The 14,454-nt window shown below is 30.8% G+C and overlaps 3 protein-coding genes across 3 annotated transcripts; 1 reads left to right on the top strand and 2 right to left on the bottom strand.

Moving 5' to 3' along the window:
• Positions 1-13: 13 nt before the first annotated feature.
• Positions 14-3,270, bottom strand: Bm1182 (ferrochelatase family protein; the record flags this gene model as incomplete). The annotated part of the gene is made up of 9 exons (XM_001894295.2): positions 14-122; positions 229-327; positions 757-867; positions 975-1,207; positions 1,416-1,489; positions 1,719-1,791; positions 1,965-2,058; positions 2,202-2,398; positions 3,163-3,270. The coding sequence occupies 9 exons, from the start codon at positions 3,268-3,270 to the stop codon at positions 14-16; spliced, it is 1,098 nt and encodes a 365-aa protein (XP_001894330.2).
• A 2,625-nt stretch (positions 3,271-5,895) lies between these two features.
• Positions 5,896-9,411, top strand: Bm8922 (Uncharacterized protein; the record flags this gene model as incomplete). The annotated part of the gene is made up of 6 exons (XM_001894293.2): positions 5,896-6,047; positions 6,479-6,565; positions 7,026-7,144; positions 7,601-8,050; positions 8,447-8,635; positions 9,203-9,411. The coding sequence occupies 6 exons, from the start codon at positions 5,896-5,898 to the stop codon at positions 9,409-9,411; spliced, it is 1,206 nt and encodes a 401-aa protein (XP_001894328.1).
• A 3,119-nt stretch (positions 9,412-12,530) lies between these two features.
• On the bottom strand, positions 12,531-14,213 carry Bm7587 (HD domain containing protein; the record flags this gene model as incomplete). The annotated part of the gene is made up of 4 exons (XM_001894292.2): positions 12,531-12,725; positions 13,494-13,592; positions 13,682-13,812; positions 14,108-14,213. 4 exons carry the CDS (start codon positions 14,211-14,213, stop codon positions 12,531-12,533), a joined length of 531 nt encoding a protein of 176 aa, XP_001894327.2.
• Positions 14,214-14,454: the final 241 nt, after the last annotated feature.

Here is a 14,454-nt window from a genome sequence, read left to right as displayed (position 1 = left end):
TGATTAGTAGAAGTTACAGAAAACATTGGATGTGTTTACGAGAGAGTGATTCAAGGATATCGATTGCTTCCGTGCTATCATTTAAACATGGCACATAAACGTATTCTTCTCCACCATGTTTTCTAGAAAGTTATACTTGGGTTGAATCGGGATTCAAAATTTACAGATATAATTACAAGACATAAATGCATACTTTTTCGGCCAAATTTTAATCACAAACTAACATACCGAAAAGAATCGGCAAGTTGAAGTTTCAATTCATCTATTGTTTCCAGACAATCGCTAAAGAAACCGGGTGCAATTACCATGATTCGTTTCACTCCACGCCTCAAAGTTTACAAAAAAATTTTCAAAAACCAGAAATTCATTAAAATTTCAAAAAAAAAAAAATAAAACAAAAATTTTTACTGAATTAAGATGCTTCAAGCTGGTTCAGACGGCTTAAACTAAAACATTTTACAAAAATAACAGATCAAATCTACTTGAAGCTATAGAAATTTTATTGCTTATAGCAAGTTAATAGTAGCAATTAATAAACTATTAATATAGAGATGTTTACAGTTTCAAGAATACCTAGCAATAAAAAAAGCGCATCGTAACAAGCATTTGATCTCTCCTTAAATTAAGTTTTAATATGTCAAAACCGTGTTGATAAATTCTTCCTCTTTTAAAATGAATAACTACTGAAATCTTTCTGGCCTATAATGCAATAAAGTAATGATTCGAAATTACGTTAAGTCTGAGCTGAAAACTTACTTTGCTAGTTCTATGACGGTATCTTCAGTGTACGGCTTCAACCATTCTGCGGGTCCAAATCGGGACTGGAATGTTGTTATTAATTCACAATTCGAAATTCGACATCTTTGCCTGAAATTACCTAATTCCACAAAGATCAAAATTTTGAAGTAGTTTAAACATTGCTCAGTGTTTTGTTATGAATTATTTCCTTAATTCATCAAATTCCAAATACAAACCGTAAAAGTGAAGTTGTGTACTTGCACTGGAACCCATATGGATCACCACTAGATTGATATGACAATGGTATTCCATGATATGAAACGATAATTACTTGTGGTGGTGCTCGAAATCTTTTTAGAGCAGAATTTAGATGCTTAAGAATTGTTTTGATGTACAATTCGTTATCATAAAATGGTGGTACTACCGACAAAATCATTTGACGACGCTGCTTCATCAAACAACGACAAGTCTAAAATTAGTTCTGACGACGAATAAGAAAAATCAATAAATTTGAAATGGTAACAAAAAAAACGTGTTAAGTAATGAAGAGATTTTTCGTGTGAGAGACTTGTTATGTGGGTAATGTACAGTGTTGGAATTTCACTAAATTGTTCTTGAAATCTGTAGTATTCAATAATAGAAGCTATATAAAGAATGAGTAGATAACTCAAACACACTTCATCGAAAATGGAAGCATTCGTAACAGCAGAGAATTGCGGAAATAATGGAAATATGATAAGCTTGTCGCACGCTGAAATTCTTAAATTTTTTCTGTAAAAATTTCGACAACATATTTCAAAAATATTCTGCCTAAAAAACCTGTTTTTGAATCTTATGGTTTTATTAAAACCAAGCTAAATCTCATTTAAACCGATCCAACCATTTAAAACTCATTTAAACCATTTAAACCATTTTTGCGACAAGCGAAGTAAAGTATTTCTTAGTTTGAATGTTTGAAAAAAAAAGGAGGAAAAAGATACCTTCCTTTTCAAATTTACGTATTCGGGAAGCAATTGATGGCTCACCATATCGAAATGCCCAATCAACCATTATCTAAGCAATAAAAAATCAATTCTAATATTAGGTTAAAGGTAAAATAATATAAAATTAAAAACCTTCAGAGCCTGATCCACGACCAAGATATGCTTAGGAATATGACATCTACAAGATCATTACCCTTATTCATCTTTCTAATCATCCAAAATCGACAACTATTGCAACATTACCGATTGATCACTTAAACGATTAGCCAATTTAGCCGACTGGTTACGGGTTACAGTCTGCAATGGACATTCGTCTTCTACTGTATTCCAAATCAATCTAAATATTGTAATATTTCCATTATCATCCATTTCCGATTTTATACACTGTCGAGCGGCGCCTAATAAAAATATGAGAGTAATAGTTGAAGGATTCTACTACACCTAATCTAAATTTCTTCCTTCTTGAAAACATTGTATTACTTGTATGATTTTCCTACGATGAATGGTCTTGTTGTCAGAATAAAAAAGTGCAAGATGGGCCACCAGAGTATTCGGGGTAACTCGATAACTCGTCGATCACTGAGAAATTCCCGCAGGAAACGTCTGATCGGCAAATAATCATAACCAGATGGTGTACCAACATTTACCACAAGTACACCTGTTTTCTTCTTTAACTCCTGGAATAAGCATTAGAACATATGGTGGAAAAAATAAATGAATTAAATGATGTCACTCTTATGGATGTAAATGATTAAAAGAAGAAATATGAGAGAAAATAATGGTAATCCGTAGATTGATATATTTATCAGAAGTAAACACTGATGGTAACGAAGTGAAGTGATAACGATGGTGACAAGATTTCATATGGTTATAAGACTTAAAAGTTCAGTGTATGACAGTTCATTCTAAACTACCACGAAACTACCGAAAAACATTCAGTGCAATATGACACTTATTTGAAAGCACAATAACAAATCAATATAACCTAGTACCAATTAATCGTAAGAAATTTCCCGATAGGAAGAAGGAACTGCTAAAAAGAAAGAAAAAAACATTAATTTGAAAGAAATTTTCAAAGGAGGAGGTTAAAAGATGTATTCTTTTTTTTTGAACAAGCTGAGGAGGAGTTATCTGACTAAAAATAAATCAAATAGCGATAATATTATCGCTGTATTATATATATATATATATATATATATATATATATATTATCTTTATAAAAAAATAATATTATCTCTATCTCTCATAATGTATCTCAATACCTCTTGGAGTATATCTCGAGTATATTTCTTCAACAAATATATCTCTTATCCCAACATCTTCTTCACAAATAGATCTTTTATAATCTTAGAATATATCTTCCTCATAAATCAGAAATGATCCCAGTGAGATATTGAGAGTAGAAAGTTAAGTAATTTCTAATAATTAAAAAAAAGATTACCGGTATTGATCTCTCCTCATTGATAACACTAGGAATTTCATTAGCAATCCATGAAGTCATACGTCGAACAGCAGTATACCATACTCCACTATTTTGAATAGCATACATTATCACATATTACTTGTTACACGTACGTAATACTCCATTAATCTTGCTATAAACATAATATATACAAGTAACAGTAATATTAATGCATAAATTATAATTTTCAGGTATTGATAAAAACAATTCTGAAATGAATGACAATTAGCTAACAATCGATCGACCAGTTAATAATCGATTATTAATATATTGATTACAGAGCAAAAATCGATGATTAAATCATTACTAAAATTCGGCCAACATAGCATCACAAGTAGGTCGGATGACGAATTCTATGAAGTTTATTTAATTGATATAAAGCATGTGCTAAGCTTATGTTAAGTTTTACGACAAAAGAAATGCCGCATATTTTACATTAGATTTTATACTACGCTTCATACTACGTTTTACGTTGAAAGAAATAACAGATTTTCAATCAATCGATAATCGATAATTCTTTTTTTTTTTTTCACCCAGTTTTTTCTTTTCTTCTCCTTCATTCAGTAATTTACTATACTACGTGTAAAAATAAAAAGAATGTTATTCAGATATACTGAAATTCAATCACTTATCTAACTTTAATCAATTACTTTCATTCGCAAATAATGATTAGCGATATGATATATTTATATATAGCATTTTTAGTGTAGTATTATTAAAATATAAAATACGATTTAATATGGTGTAGTTTTATTTACAATACAATATAATATGATAGATTCATGATTATTTGCTTAATCGCAATCTTTTAGATATTTTTAGTACGAGTGATATGATGAAATTATTTATGATTATAATGTCATATGATTACCATTTATGACTTATAATTGTTATAATTACAGATAAAAAGAAAAATCAAAAAAAAAAAAATTAACTTACCGTAAAAGAATCATTGCAATGATAAACATTTAATATTCGATATTAAATGAAAATGAATCACCCATTCATTCAATCTTATCCATCATGCAAATATTATTGTGAAAGGAAAATTTCCTTTCAAATTTTATCACTGAAAATAGCCGAATAATTTGAGAGATTTATTATTCATACATTTATAGTATAATTTCACATATTAGAAATAGATTTAATCACTACATTGTTTGTCTCAGAGAAATTTGATCCTTAAATTGTGCTAAAATTTTGTAAGACACGAAAGTTTATGCTAATTGTGAAAGTTAATTCTTGCTTATATAATAAAATGAAATTCATTTCAACATCCAATAATTACAGTTAGTTAAAATAATTTTAAGAACACATAAATCGGACTGGAAAACATTTGTAATATTTTATGATACTATAATAGCTTTATTATATAATTAAAAAACATTCAAAGCATCAAAAAAAAAAAAAAAAAGAAGGAAAATCCAACATAATAATACGCTTATGATTAAATTAGAAAGATTTCTAAATATTACCTAGCAAATGTTTTGTTATTTTAAAACATTTACAAATTAGATAAAAGATCTATTATTTTTAAAAGTTTAAGCAATAGTTTATTTTTTACTCTGAAATGTTTCAATTAAAAATTTTTATGAATAATTTTTCAATATACTTTTATATCATACATCATCTCGATTATTCCACAAATATTGGTATGTGCGTTAGCAGTTTATTAGTTAAGCCGACCATTATCTCGTGCTACAGAAGTACACGTGAGTTAGAGTAGCGTCATACTTAAGCACTTACGTGAACCGTAACATAATGACGGATTGATACGTGGAGGAATGCAATTAAGCATTTTGAGAATATACGAATGAGAGATTGGAAGTGAAAGGAAAGAGAGGGAAAAAGGGAACGTAAAAGAGAGATAGAAGTAGTATTTGTGGAGTAACACTTTGTTAGAAAATGAAAACAGAAAGTTTGAGTATATTAGTTTACGGAGAGAAATGGAAGTGAGAGGGTTTTCTGCTCTGAGAGAAACCGGAAATGTGAACCGGAAGTGTACCGAGACATAAGGCAATCTCAGAATGATTGTAACTTCTTATTATTACTGCAATTTTTCATCCCAATGGATTATTTATTGGTGAAAATATTGATGGAAAAATAATCTTACCAGCGTTTAATGGATGAAATTAATTTCTGAAATGAAATGAAATTAAAATAAGATGTAATTTGGATAGGTAATTCAATAACGGTATATTATCATTATTTTGTGTTTGTTTTTTGTTTTTTTTTTGTTTTTATTGTTGACAGAAAAGGAAATGCTAGTTAAGGAATGAGATTAGCTGTGGAATAGTTACTTCATTTGAGGATTAAATACTTTTAGATTTTTAAAGATTGGGTTGGATGATCTGTAAATCTGTGTTACTGTCGAATTTGATTAAATGCAACAGATCAGTTGTTGTTGATTTATTTTGTTGCTTAAATTTTAAACCTTACCTGGTTATTCATTGACTTTTGATCGATTTTTTTTTTCTTGTTTACATCACGGAAACCGAACCAGCAGTTATTTGTTATATCAAATGATTTGCATCGTTGGTTTTTAAAAATTTAACATATAATGGCAATGACCTATGATTTTTTTAAGAAAGTATTATATTGCTTAGTTACTTTGGAAGAAAATCTCGAAGAAACATCATTTATCTTTTATCAGTTTACAGTCATCACTGGGGAAAGTTTTATTCTAATTGTTTTCGTTTTTAGATGTTCTGAATGGAGCAGCAGTTAATTTTATCACAGAGTCAAGAAGTCGAAATGCCTGCTGGCACAGATGAATTCGGGAAGCGGGATGGTGAAAATCGGCGAGAAGAGAAACGGAAATCAGAAACAGAAAGTCGACCTTCAACAAGTGCTGATGACGGAATGTTAGTTGTTTAGCTTAAATTTAAAATAAGCTTTAGAAAAGTTGATTCTGAAGAGCATTTTTATCTTCCTTCCTTTACTTTTTTCTGTAGCTAGCGGAATTATTATAATTACATATATTGAAACCACAACACTTTACACCAGATTTCTATTTTTTAAAAGCTGGTGCTGCATAAATATGTAAAATAAGCATATATAAGTACTTTAATGCTATTATGAACAGTGGTTTTGAAAATATTTGTATTATAATACCACTGAGGCCATGTTACCTGGAAATTTTAGGAAGTTATAGGTGGCTTGGTTACACATCCCATTTTCATAATATCTGTGTAACATAATTGTTAATGATGTATTAGTGTTTTTCCAAGAGATATTTTAGTCATGCATCAGCATGATTCTCTTTAATGAACAAACTGTGCACAAATTATTGCAGTTCGTTACCTGTCGTCGATGGTGTTATCTATAGTTACAAGTACATATCGAAGGTCAAAGATTTGCCAATCAAAGATATGATTAGCACGTAGGTCATTTCATTTATCTGTGTTGACTTTCAGGTTCGTATATTCTGACTTCTAAAATTCCGTAGTTTTTTTTTTTTTTTTTTCTAATCCAATAAAATATGGTGTGTTAAATCTTACTTCAGAAATATTCTTTTATTTACTCAAAACTGATCTTAGACGATAATAGCAGTTCGTTGTTGTTGTTGAATATAGTATTTTGAACATTTTGGAGAAATAAATTTCTTTTGCTATTATGTCGAGCTTCTTCTTTTCGGAAGCTCACTTGTTATTGTTGTCAGTCCTGCAGATTGATACAGTGTTGATAATATCAGGAAATAACTTCGAGTAATTTTATGTGCTATTATTTTGTCAAATGATTTTATATTGTATTTTAAAGTTTTATGCAGCTGATACAGATTTGTAGTTTTCGGGATCGAATCAAATATTTTGCATAATTAACCGTTGGATATTTGTTTTCAGTTTTGTGGAAAGGAATATAAGATTACCGAAAATTTATTTAAATGGTCAACCTTTTGAAATTTCATTTCTTTTGGATACAGATTTCATTTCCGAGCGAGATCTTTGGGTGGACAATTTAGGTATGTCTCTTTTTAAATAATTTTTCATATGTTTGTCATATACTGTTTTGTTTTATCGAAACGACAAGTTGAAGAATTATATAAGTTTGCCGAAGATAATTGGTGAGAATATTGCTGCAAAAAATTGAAGACTCTGCACATTTTTATTTTTAGCGCATTTATATAGAAGAAACATTTCCATTTATGCCTTAGAACAACATATACTTAAAAACATAAAATAAATAAGAATAAAAAAACAGAAAATTTATTCTGGAATAACTGGTTGTAATAATTATGTTAAATAATACTTTCATTTTCTTGTCATGATACCACTTTTAGAATCTTTTTCTTTTTGCGAAGTAGATTATGGGATAATTCCAAATTTCAATGTTTGATTTAGGTATGTCGCTTTCTAAATAATTAAGACTTCAATATATTATTCTTCTGTGCTACTTAGCAATGTTAGTTAAATTATAGGTTCATGGGCTGGTACTGTACGAAGACCAACGTGTAAAAGCATAAGAGTTAATGCTGCAGGTGTTCCGGACACAAAAAATCCATATTACGTCATAAGGAAAAAGTACGGCAGCCATCCTCATTCGGATCCACCTCTTGGTTTAATGAAATGTTTGTGTTATTTGACCAGAAATGGACGAGCAACAGGGAATGCTCTCCTGTCATACAAATGTTTGGAAAATTGTAATTTGCAACCACGTCCTCACGGAAATAATAAGCATAGTCAGAATCCATACATAAGGACATATCCATCAACTTTGCTCAAGATCAAGGAACGTATCGGTTCACAAAGTCCTGCAACTATTTGGAATGAGCTGTCGGTTGATTCGACTGGTAATATGGATGCACAAGCGACACTTCGAGATAGGAAACAGGTTTATAATGCTCGATCGATTCGAAAAAAATCACCTGGTATACTATCATATTGGTTGCACTTGCGTAATTTTCTTATTAATAAAATTTTAGAAAATTTATGGTGCTTTAGTAAGCAATAGTTTCCGTAAATAATAGTTTTTTCGGATAAATTCTGTAATTGAATAATAGCTATGCCATTAAGTAAATCTTGTAATACTGATAATTCTTTGACATTCTCCCAATAATTTTATCCATTAGGTATTTTTATCTGTAAGCTGTAGTTGTTGTCTTATCTATTCCAACAAATAGAAAAAGTAAGATGATATATGAGTTGTTTTTGTTAGTAGTGAAATGTTCATTCTTTAATAAAACATTTCTTTCTATTGAGTGATAAGAGCATAATAACCAGGATAGTATTATTTTTTTTCCTATGAAACACCTTTTTCGTTTTAGATTCGCAGACGCAAGATGACGTTAATAATCTCAGGCAACGTGTGGCAACATTGGAGGAGCAAAATAGCAAGTTAATATTTACAAATGCTGGTTTGCTGGAAATAGTGAACGATTTACGTAAGGCAAAACAAGAACTGGAAGCGGAAAATCGTCGCATAAAACAAGACAGTTATCAAGAAAGAACGAATGGTATTAGTACTTCTATCGAATACTTCTGTCTTCTATCAGTTAATAATTCTTTCTTTTTATTAGAATTAATCTGAGGTGCATAAGTATATATTAGAAAAGTGAAAATTAATTGCTTAGTAGTTGGTATTTGAATAAGTTATGAGAAGTTTCAAAGTCTTTCTGCCACGAAAAGTCATTGGTTCGGTTTGAAATAAAGGCATATCTGCAAATAAAGATAGTTCAAAATAAATTTTCTTTGTCTTGATTTACTCATTTGTTTTACCTAGGAAGTTAATATTTTTTTTCTCACTTATCTAATACGGAGCGATCTTCATAATATTACTTCTCTGTTCATTTGATGTTGCATAAGTAGTTGAATATAGCATTTCAAACTTTTCCTTATTTCAGTTTTCTTATCATTAATGTTTAACACAAGTTAATTGAAAATTTTGTTTTATTTTTGCTATACTGTATTACAACTGAAAGGTAGCTTTAATTTCTTTTCCAGAGATCTTCCAAAAGTTCTTTAGCGGATGCATCTAATTAAATTTTTAAATTTCTCTTTTGTGGACTGAACCTCTTTTCTAGGTTTATTGCTTCCTCATTCTACAATACTTAATTATCCGGGACAACATCCAGATAAAGCTCGAGCTAGTATCTATGAAATGGGAACGGAAACAACGGTAATGATATGTGATCGGTGTACTGAAGAATATCGAGTGCAAGAACCTTCAACAGTAGATCAATCAGCATGTTGCAAAGCACGCTTTGCAGCTATTCCAAGTCACAAATACTGATCATAATAAAGACAAATGGTTTTTCTAATCTCGCAAATATATAATACTTCACAATATTTTCTTCAAGCCTTTAGTCTGTCAATCTTTATCGATATCTGGTTTAACATTGTGAACTTAGGAACTGTTGGTGAATCGGTAAGATGTATCTAAAATGTATTCCTGTATTTTGCATTCTGATTGCTTCATTTAATTATTTTTTTTTTCTTTTCAAAATTCATTACGATATTTTTACTTTTATTATTTGTCAAATAGAGATTTGTTAGAAGGAGTTTTCTTGGTTGTGGTTTGGAGTCTGTAATGACGAATGTGTTCTGTAATAGTATCTGTTGCAACAAAGTTTTATTCGCTAGCAACTACATTTCACAAAATATTAATTAAAACATTGACAATATGCTGATAATTTCATAGAGATGTTACTAAGAGTATTTGATGAGGTGAAAGAAATAAACGGATGCTATACATATATAATATAATATAATAAATTTAAATAAATGAAATACAAATTATATAATGTAAAAAAAATAAATAAATAAATTTAAATAAATGAACCTTAATGAGTGCACGAACCAGCCAAACTGAAGCTTGTTGACCCTCGAACACTGATTGAAGCAGTGATTTAACATTTTATATAATAGATATTGGTTTACAACAAAGCGCACGATTACAGTGATTAAGAACTGTCCTGCCGGATGATCTCTACTCTTTGTACAGTAAGAGTTGAGTGATGTCATCACGGTAATATATTGTAGATTTGGTTTAGAATAAAAGAACAATTTCCAAAAATATTAATTATGCATATATTCTTTGTTAACAACTGTAACATTCAAATAACAGCCAACTGGAAGATGAGTGTTGGATAAATGATTGCTTACATGATATGTAATTTGGAAATAGTTTTTGTTTGTCTGAGAGATATTTAATTCAGACAATTTTTGGATTTTATTTCCACATATTATTATAATTGGTCCTGACATTTCCGAGCGGAAGATGTGAAAACCTTCAAGAGAAAAGATTAGATACAATGTTTGAATGTGTCGGTTTGGAGCATTTCTGGTTCGTACAGCGATAGGCTGTTATTGTTCATCGTCTTCCAAAACTGATTTGTCGAACTCAGTTGGTCAAATTTTGAATTTCCTTTACTTCTAAAAGGTACAGCATATTCACTAGTCAATTGAGGGGTTTTCTGTGTGGTAATTCTATTGAAGCACCTCTTAATTCTCTATCTCTTTCTTTTATCCTGGCTAATTTCCACACACCATGGGAACTACTACTTATTGTGGAGTATTGAGCATTTATCATGCAAAAATCTAATTCGTCATCCATTATGCAAAAATCTAATTCTTATCAATATAAAAAAAAAAATGATTATAAATGAAATTTTGTAGTAATGAAAGACAGGCTCGCTTCGTCGACCGTTGATGTTTTACTGCAACGAGCTAAAGCAAAATATATGAATATGGCGAAAGCTGACATACTGTCAGCTTTAAGACACTTTCCTGGATTCAAACCGAACGTGTTTAATCACATTTATCCGGACTACACGTGTTCAACTGCATTTTGTCTGGAGGGCGCCATCCCTGTTTGTCATTTAAGAGCGTTCCTTATTTATTTTGTAGACGGCTTGATTGTTTTAGTCACTCACTCCATTTTGGTATTATATTTTGTCACACACTATTTCGATCTCTCTTCTATCTTTCATTTCATTTACACTTACATTTGCTCTAGTCCTCATTTATTATTATTATTATTATACCACTTAAATGATTTCCTGGAAAGGTCCAATTACGAAGATATGTTAAAGAAATGCGTCCTAACTCATCCACTGTTTCGGATTCCCTCAGTACAATATCCGTCGTTGGGCACACGTAACATGTTGGCGCCTTGTAAGGATGAGTGTCTCGGAGATATATTGCCACCGGTAAGTTGTCTATTTTACTCTGAGAAAAAATTTTTTTTAATTAACAAAAACAACTACATAAATGAGGACTAGAGCAAATGTAAGTGTAAATGAAATGAAAGATCAATTAACTAGTGAATATGCCCCTCAATTAACTAGTGAATATGCTGTACCTTTTAGAAGTAAAGGAAATTCAAAAATTGACCAACTGAGTTCGACAAATCAGTTTTGGAAGACGATGAACAATAACAGCCTATCGCTGTACGAACCAGAAATGCTCCAAACCGACACATTCAAACATTGTATCTAATCTTTTCTCCTGAAGGTTTTCACATCTTCCGCTCGGAAATGTCAGGACCAATTATAATAATATGTGAAAATAAAATCCAAAAATTGTCTGAATTAAATATCTCTCAGACAAACAAAAACTATTTCCAAATTACATATCATGTAAGCAATCATTTATCCAACACTCATCTTCCAGTTGGCTGTTATTTGAATGTTACAGTTGTTAACAAAGAATATATGCATAATTAATATTTTTGGAAATTGTTCTTTTATTCTAAACCAAATCTACAATATATTACCGTGTTTTCTAACCTAGTAATCATTCTTATGAGCAAATGACATCACTCAACTCTTACTGTACAAAGAGTAGAGATCATCCGGCAGGACAGTTCTTAATCACTGTAATCGTGCGCTTTGTTGTAAACCAATATCTATTATATAAAATGTTAAATCACTGCTTCAATCAGTGTTCGAGGGTCAACAAGCTTCAGTTTGGCTGGTTCGTGCACTCATTAAGGTTCATTTATTTAAATTTATTTATTTATTTTTTTTACATTATATAATTTGTATTTCATTTATTTAAATTTATTATATTATATTATATATGTATAGCATCCGTTTATTTCTTCCACCTCATCAAATACTCTTAGTAACATCTCTATGAAATTATCAGCATATTGTCAATGTTTTAATTAATATTTTGTGAAATGTAGTTGCTAGCGAATAAAACTTTGTTGCAACAGATACTATTACAGAACACATTCGTCATTACAGACTCCAAATCACAACCAAGAAAACTCCTTCTAACAAATCCCTAGAACTTCTCGACAGGAGTAGTCTAGAACATCTTGTCAAACAATAGCAAGAATAATATCATTTGCAAAAAAAGGGGATATTGCACAATATTGTCAAGCCTGTAAACTTTTGTTTAATCTCATTTGTACAAATACCTATTAATGACATCATCAAGGGCGACTTCCAGAGCTTCATTAGTTCCTTTTAATTCTGAAGCAATTGCTTTCGACCATATAAAATATTCTTTTACCCTTTGTGTACTCCATCCAACCGGTGTCTCACGTTCCAAATCCCGCAAATTATACAGTTTATCGGCGAGGTGAATTAATTTTGCCTACAACAGATTGTATTTGTGGAACTGCATAACATGACAATCAATAATTCCTGCTCAGTGTATACATATTATTGGGATCACACATTATTTAATGCTCAAATAATATTACTTTCATTTAATTTCAATTTCGACTTCTTTTTAAAAAAAGTACTTAGCACAGAATATTTTCCCTTGCATGCTTACATATTACGTGTGTGCAAATCTACACTCTCCGGTAGTTATATCTCACTAGACTGCGTTGTTCTACCCTATTTAATTCTTACAATAGTTGCACATTTTTCTTTGTGATACTAATGATCGACTCACTGTTTCTATTCTCACCCTTAAAATGATATGTCTTCTTCAACATTCTGGTGAAAAGTATGAATTGCCATATTCTGCTTTTCCTCGAAATTGCTTAACACAAGAACAATTTCTTAAAATTATGTTTTTGAAACTCAGTCGAATAAAACTGCGCCTCATATGGTACACATAACTAACACCATTAAGACGCTGAACAGGAGACAAAGAATAGTAAAATTCGAGATGCTACGTTTCACTTTATATTTCAATATCCTCTGCTGTAAATCTCCAGGATTTGGTTTTGTATTCAAGGACATAAGTTAAGCATTTGGTTTTACACTAATGAAGGACAAGTCCTTTCCAGAACAAGAATATCTCAAAAAAATGTAAAATATACAATACAATCAAAATGAATAATTAGTAATAATAAATACATGATTCAGCTTCCTTCCTATTCTGCTCTCTCATGTTCAATTATAAATTAACCTTATGTGAATGTTTTGCCGCATTTTCAATTTGTAGCTGTTTCCGTACAGAGGCTGGTAAACTTTTATCATCGGTGCATTCTTGCACGATTTGACTAATCTGAAAATAGAAAATAAGATCAACAGATCATAATCTCGTACCAAATGTTCTTCTTTGAGCTACCACAAAAAGTTTCGAGAGAAAAGCACCTCTTCACCAAATAAACTACTGATTTCCTGGAAAGTAGTAGATGTATCTTCAACAGTATCATGCAACAGTGCTGCTGCAATCGTCGCACTGTCTGTCACACCAACTTCTGAGGATAATATGTTCGCAACACCTAAAATAAATTCTTCGAAGTATAAATCCTAATCAAAAATTTTATGCGTCTTAACTTAACATACAGAAGATACAAATATAGAAAAAAAAAATGAAATAGAAAAATATTACATGTGAAGATAAATGCAACAATGACGATGAAAACATACTGAAATGCTTCCAAAAGACTAAATGACATGAAATATTCTTGAAATAGCATAATTGCGGTCAATTATAATCAGTTTCATACTTTTGTTCTATTCTAACTCTAAATATTTTGCAAGCTAAATAACTCTAATAAGCAAAGTTTAATTTACCAATAGGATGATTGATATAAGGCGTCTGCAAAGCATCTTTCCGTCTCTGTAAGCGATGACGTTCAGCTGCAAAATTACACGCTTTGACGACGATGCATACGTCCATAGCTATGTGCTAACATTAAGTCTACGCTACATGGCATTATCACAATACTCCGTGGATTGAAGCTTTTCATATCGAGTCGGTGGTGAGCTGTATGAGAATGTGCCACGATGAGATGTTGGTTTTGGTGTGACCATCCGGGCGGGTCTTAGTTTTAAAAAGTGATGGGTTGGCGGGAGGTGAGGGTGTGGTTGTGGTGTTCAATTGGTAGGGTTGAGTGATTCTAATCTGTGATATGTGAGGT

Source organism: Brugia malayi, assembly GCF_000002995.4.
Source record: "Brugia malayi strain FR3 genome assembly, contig: Bm_v4_Chr3_scaffold_001, whole genome shotgun sequence".
In the NCBI taxonomy this organism is placed as follows: domain Eukaryota; kingdom Metazoa; phylum Nematoda; class Chromadorea; order Rhabditida; family Onchocercidae; genus Brugia; species Brugia malayi.
The sequence above is the reverse complement of the archived record's forward strand: the minus strand, read 5'-3'. Positions and strand labels throughout refer to the sequence as shown.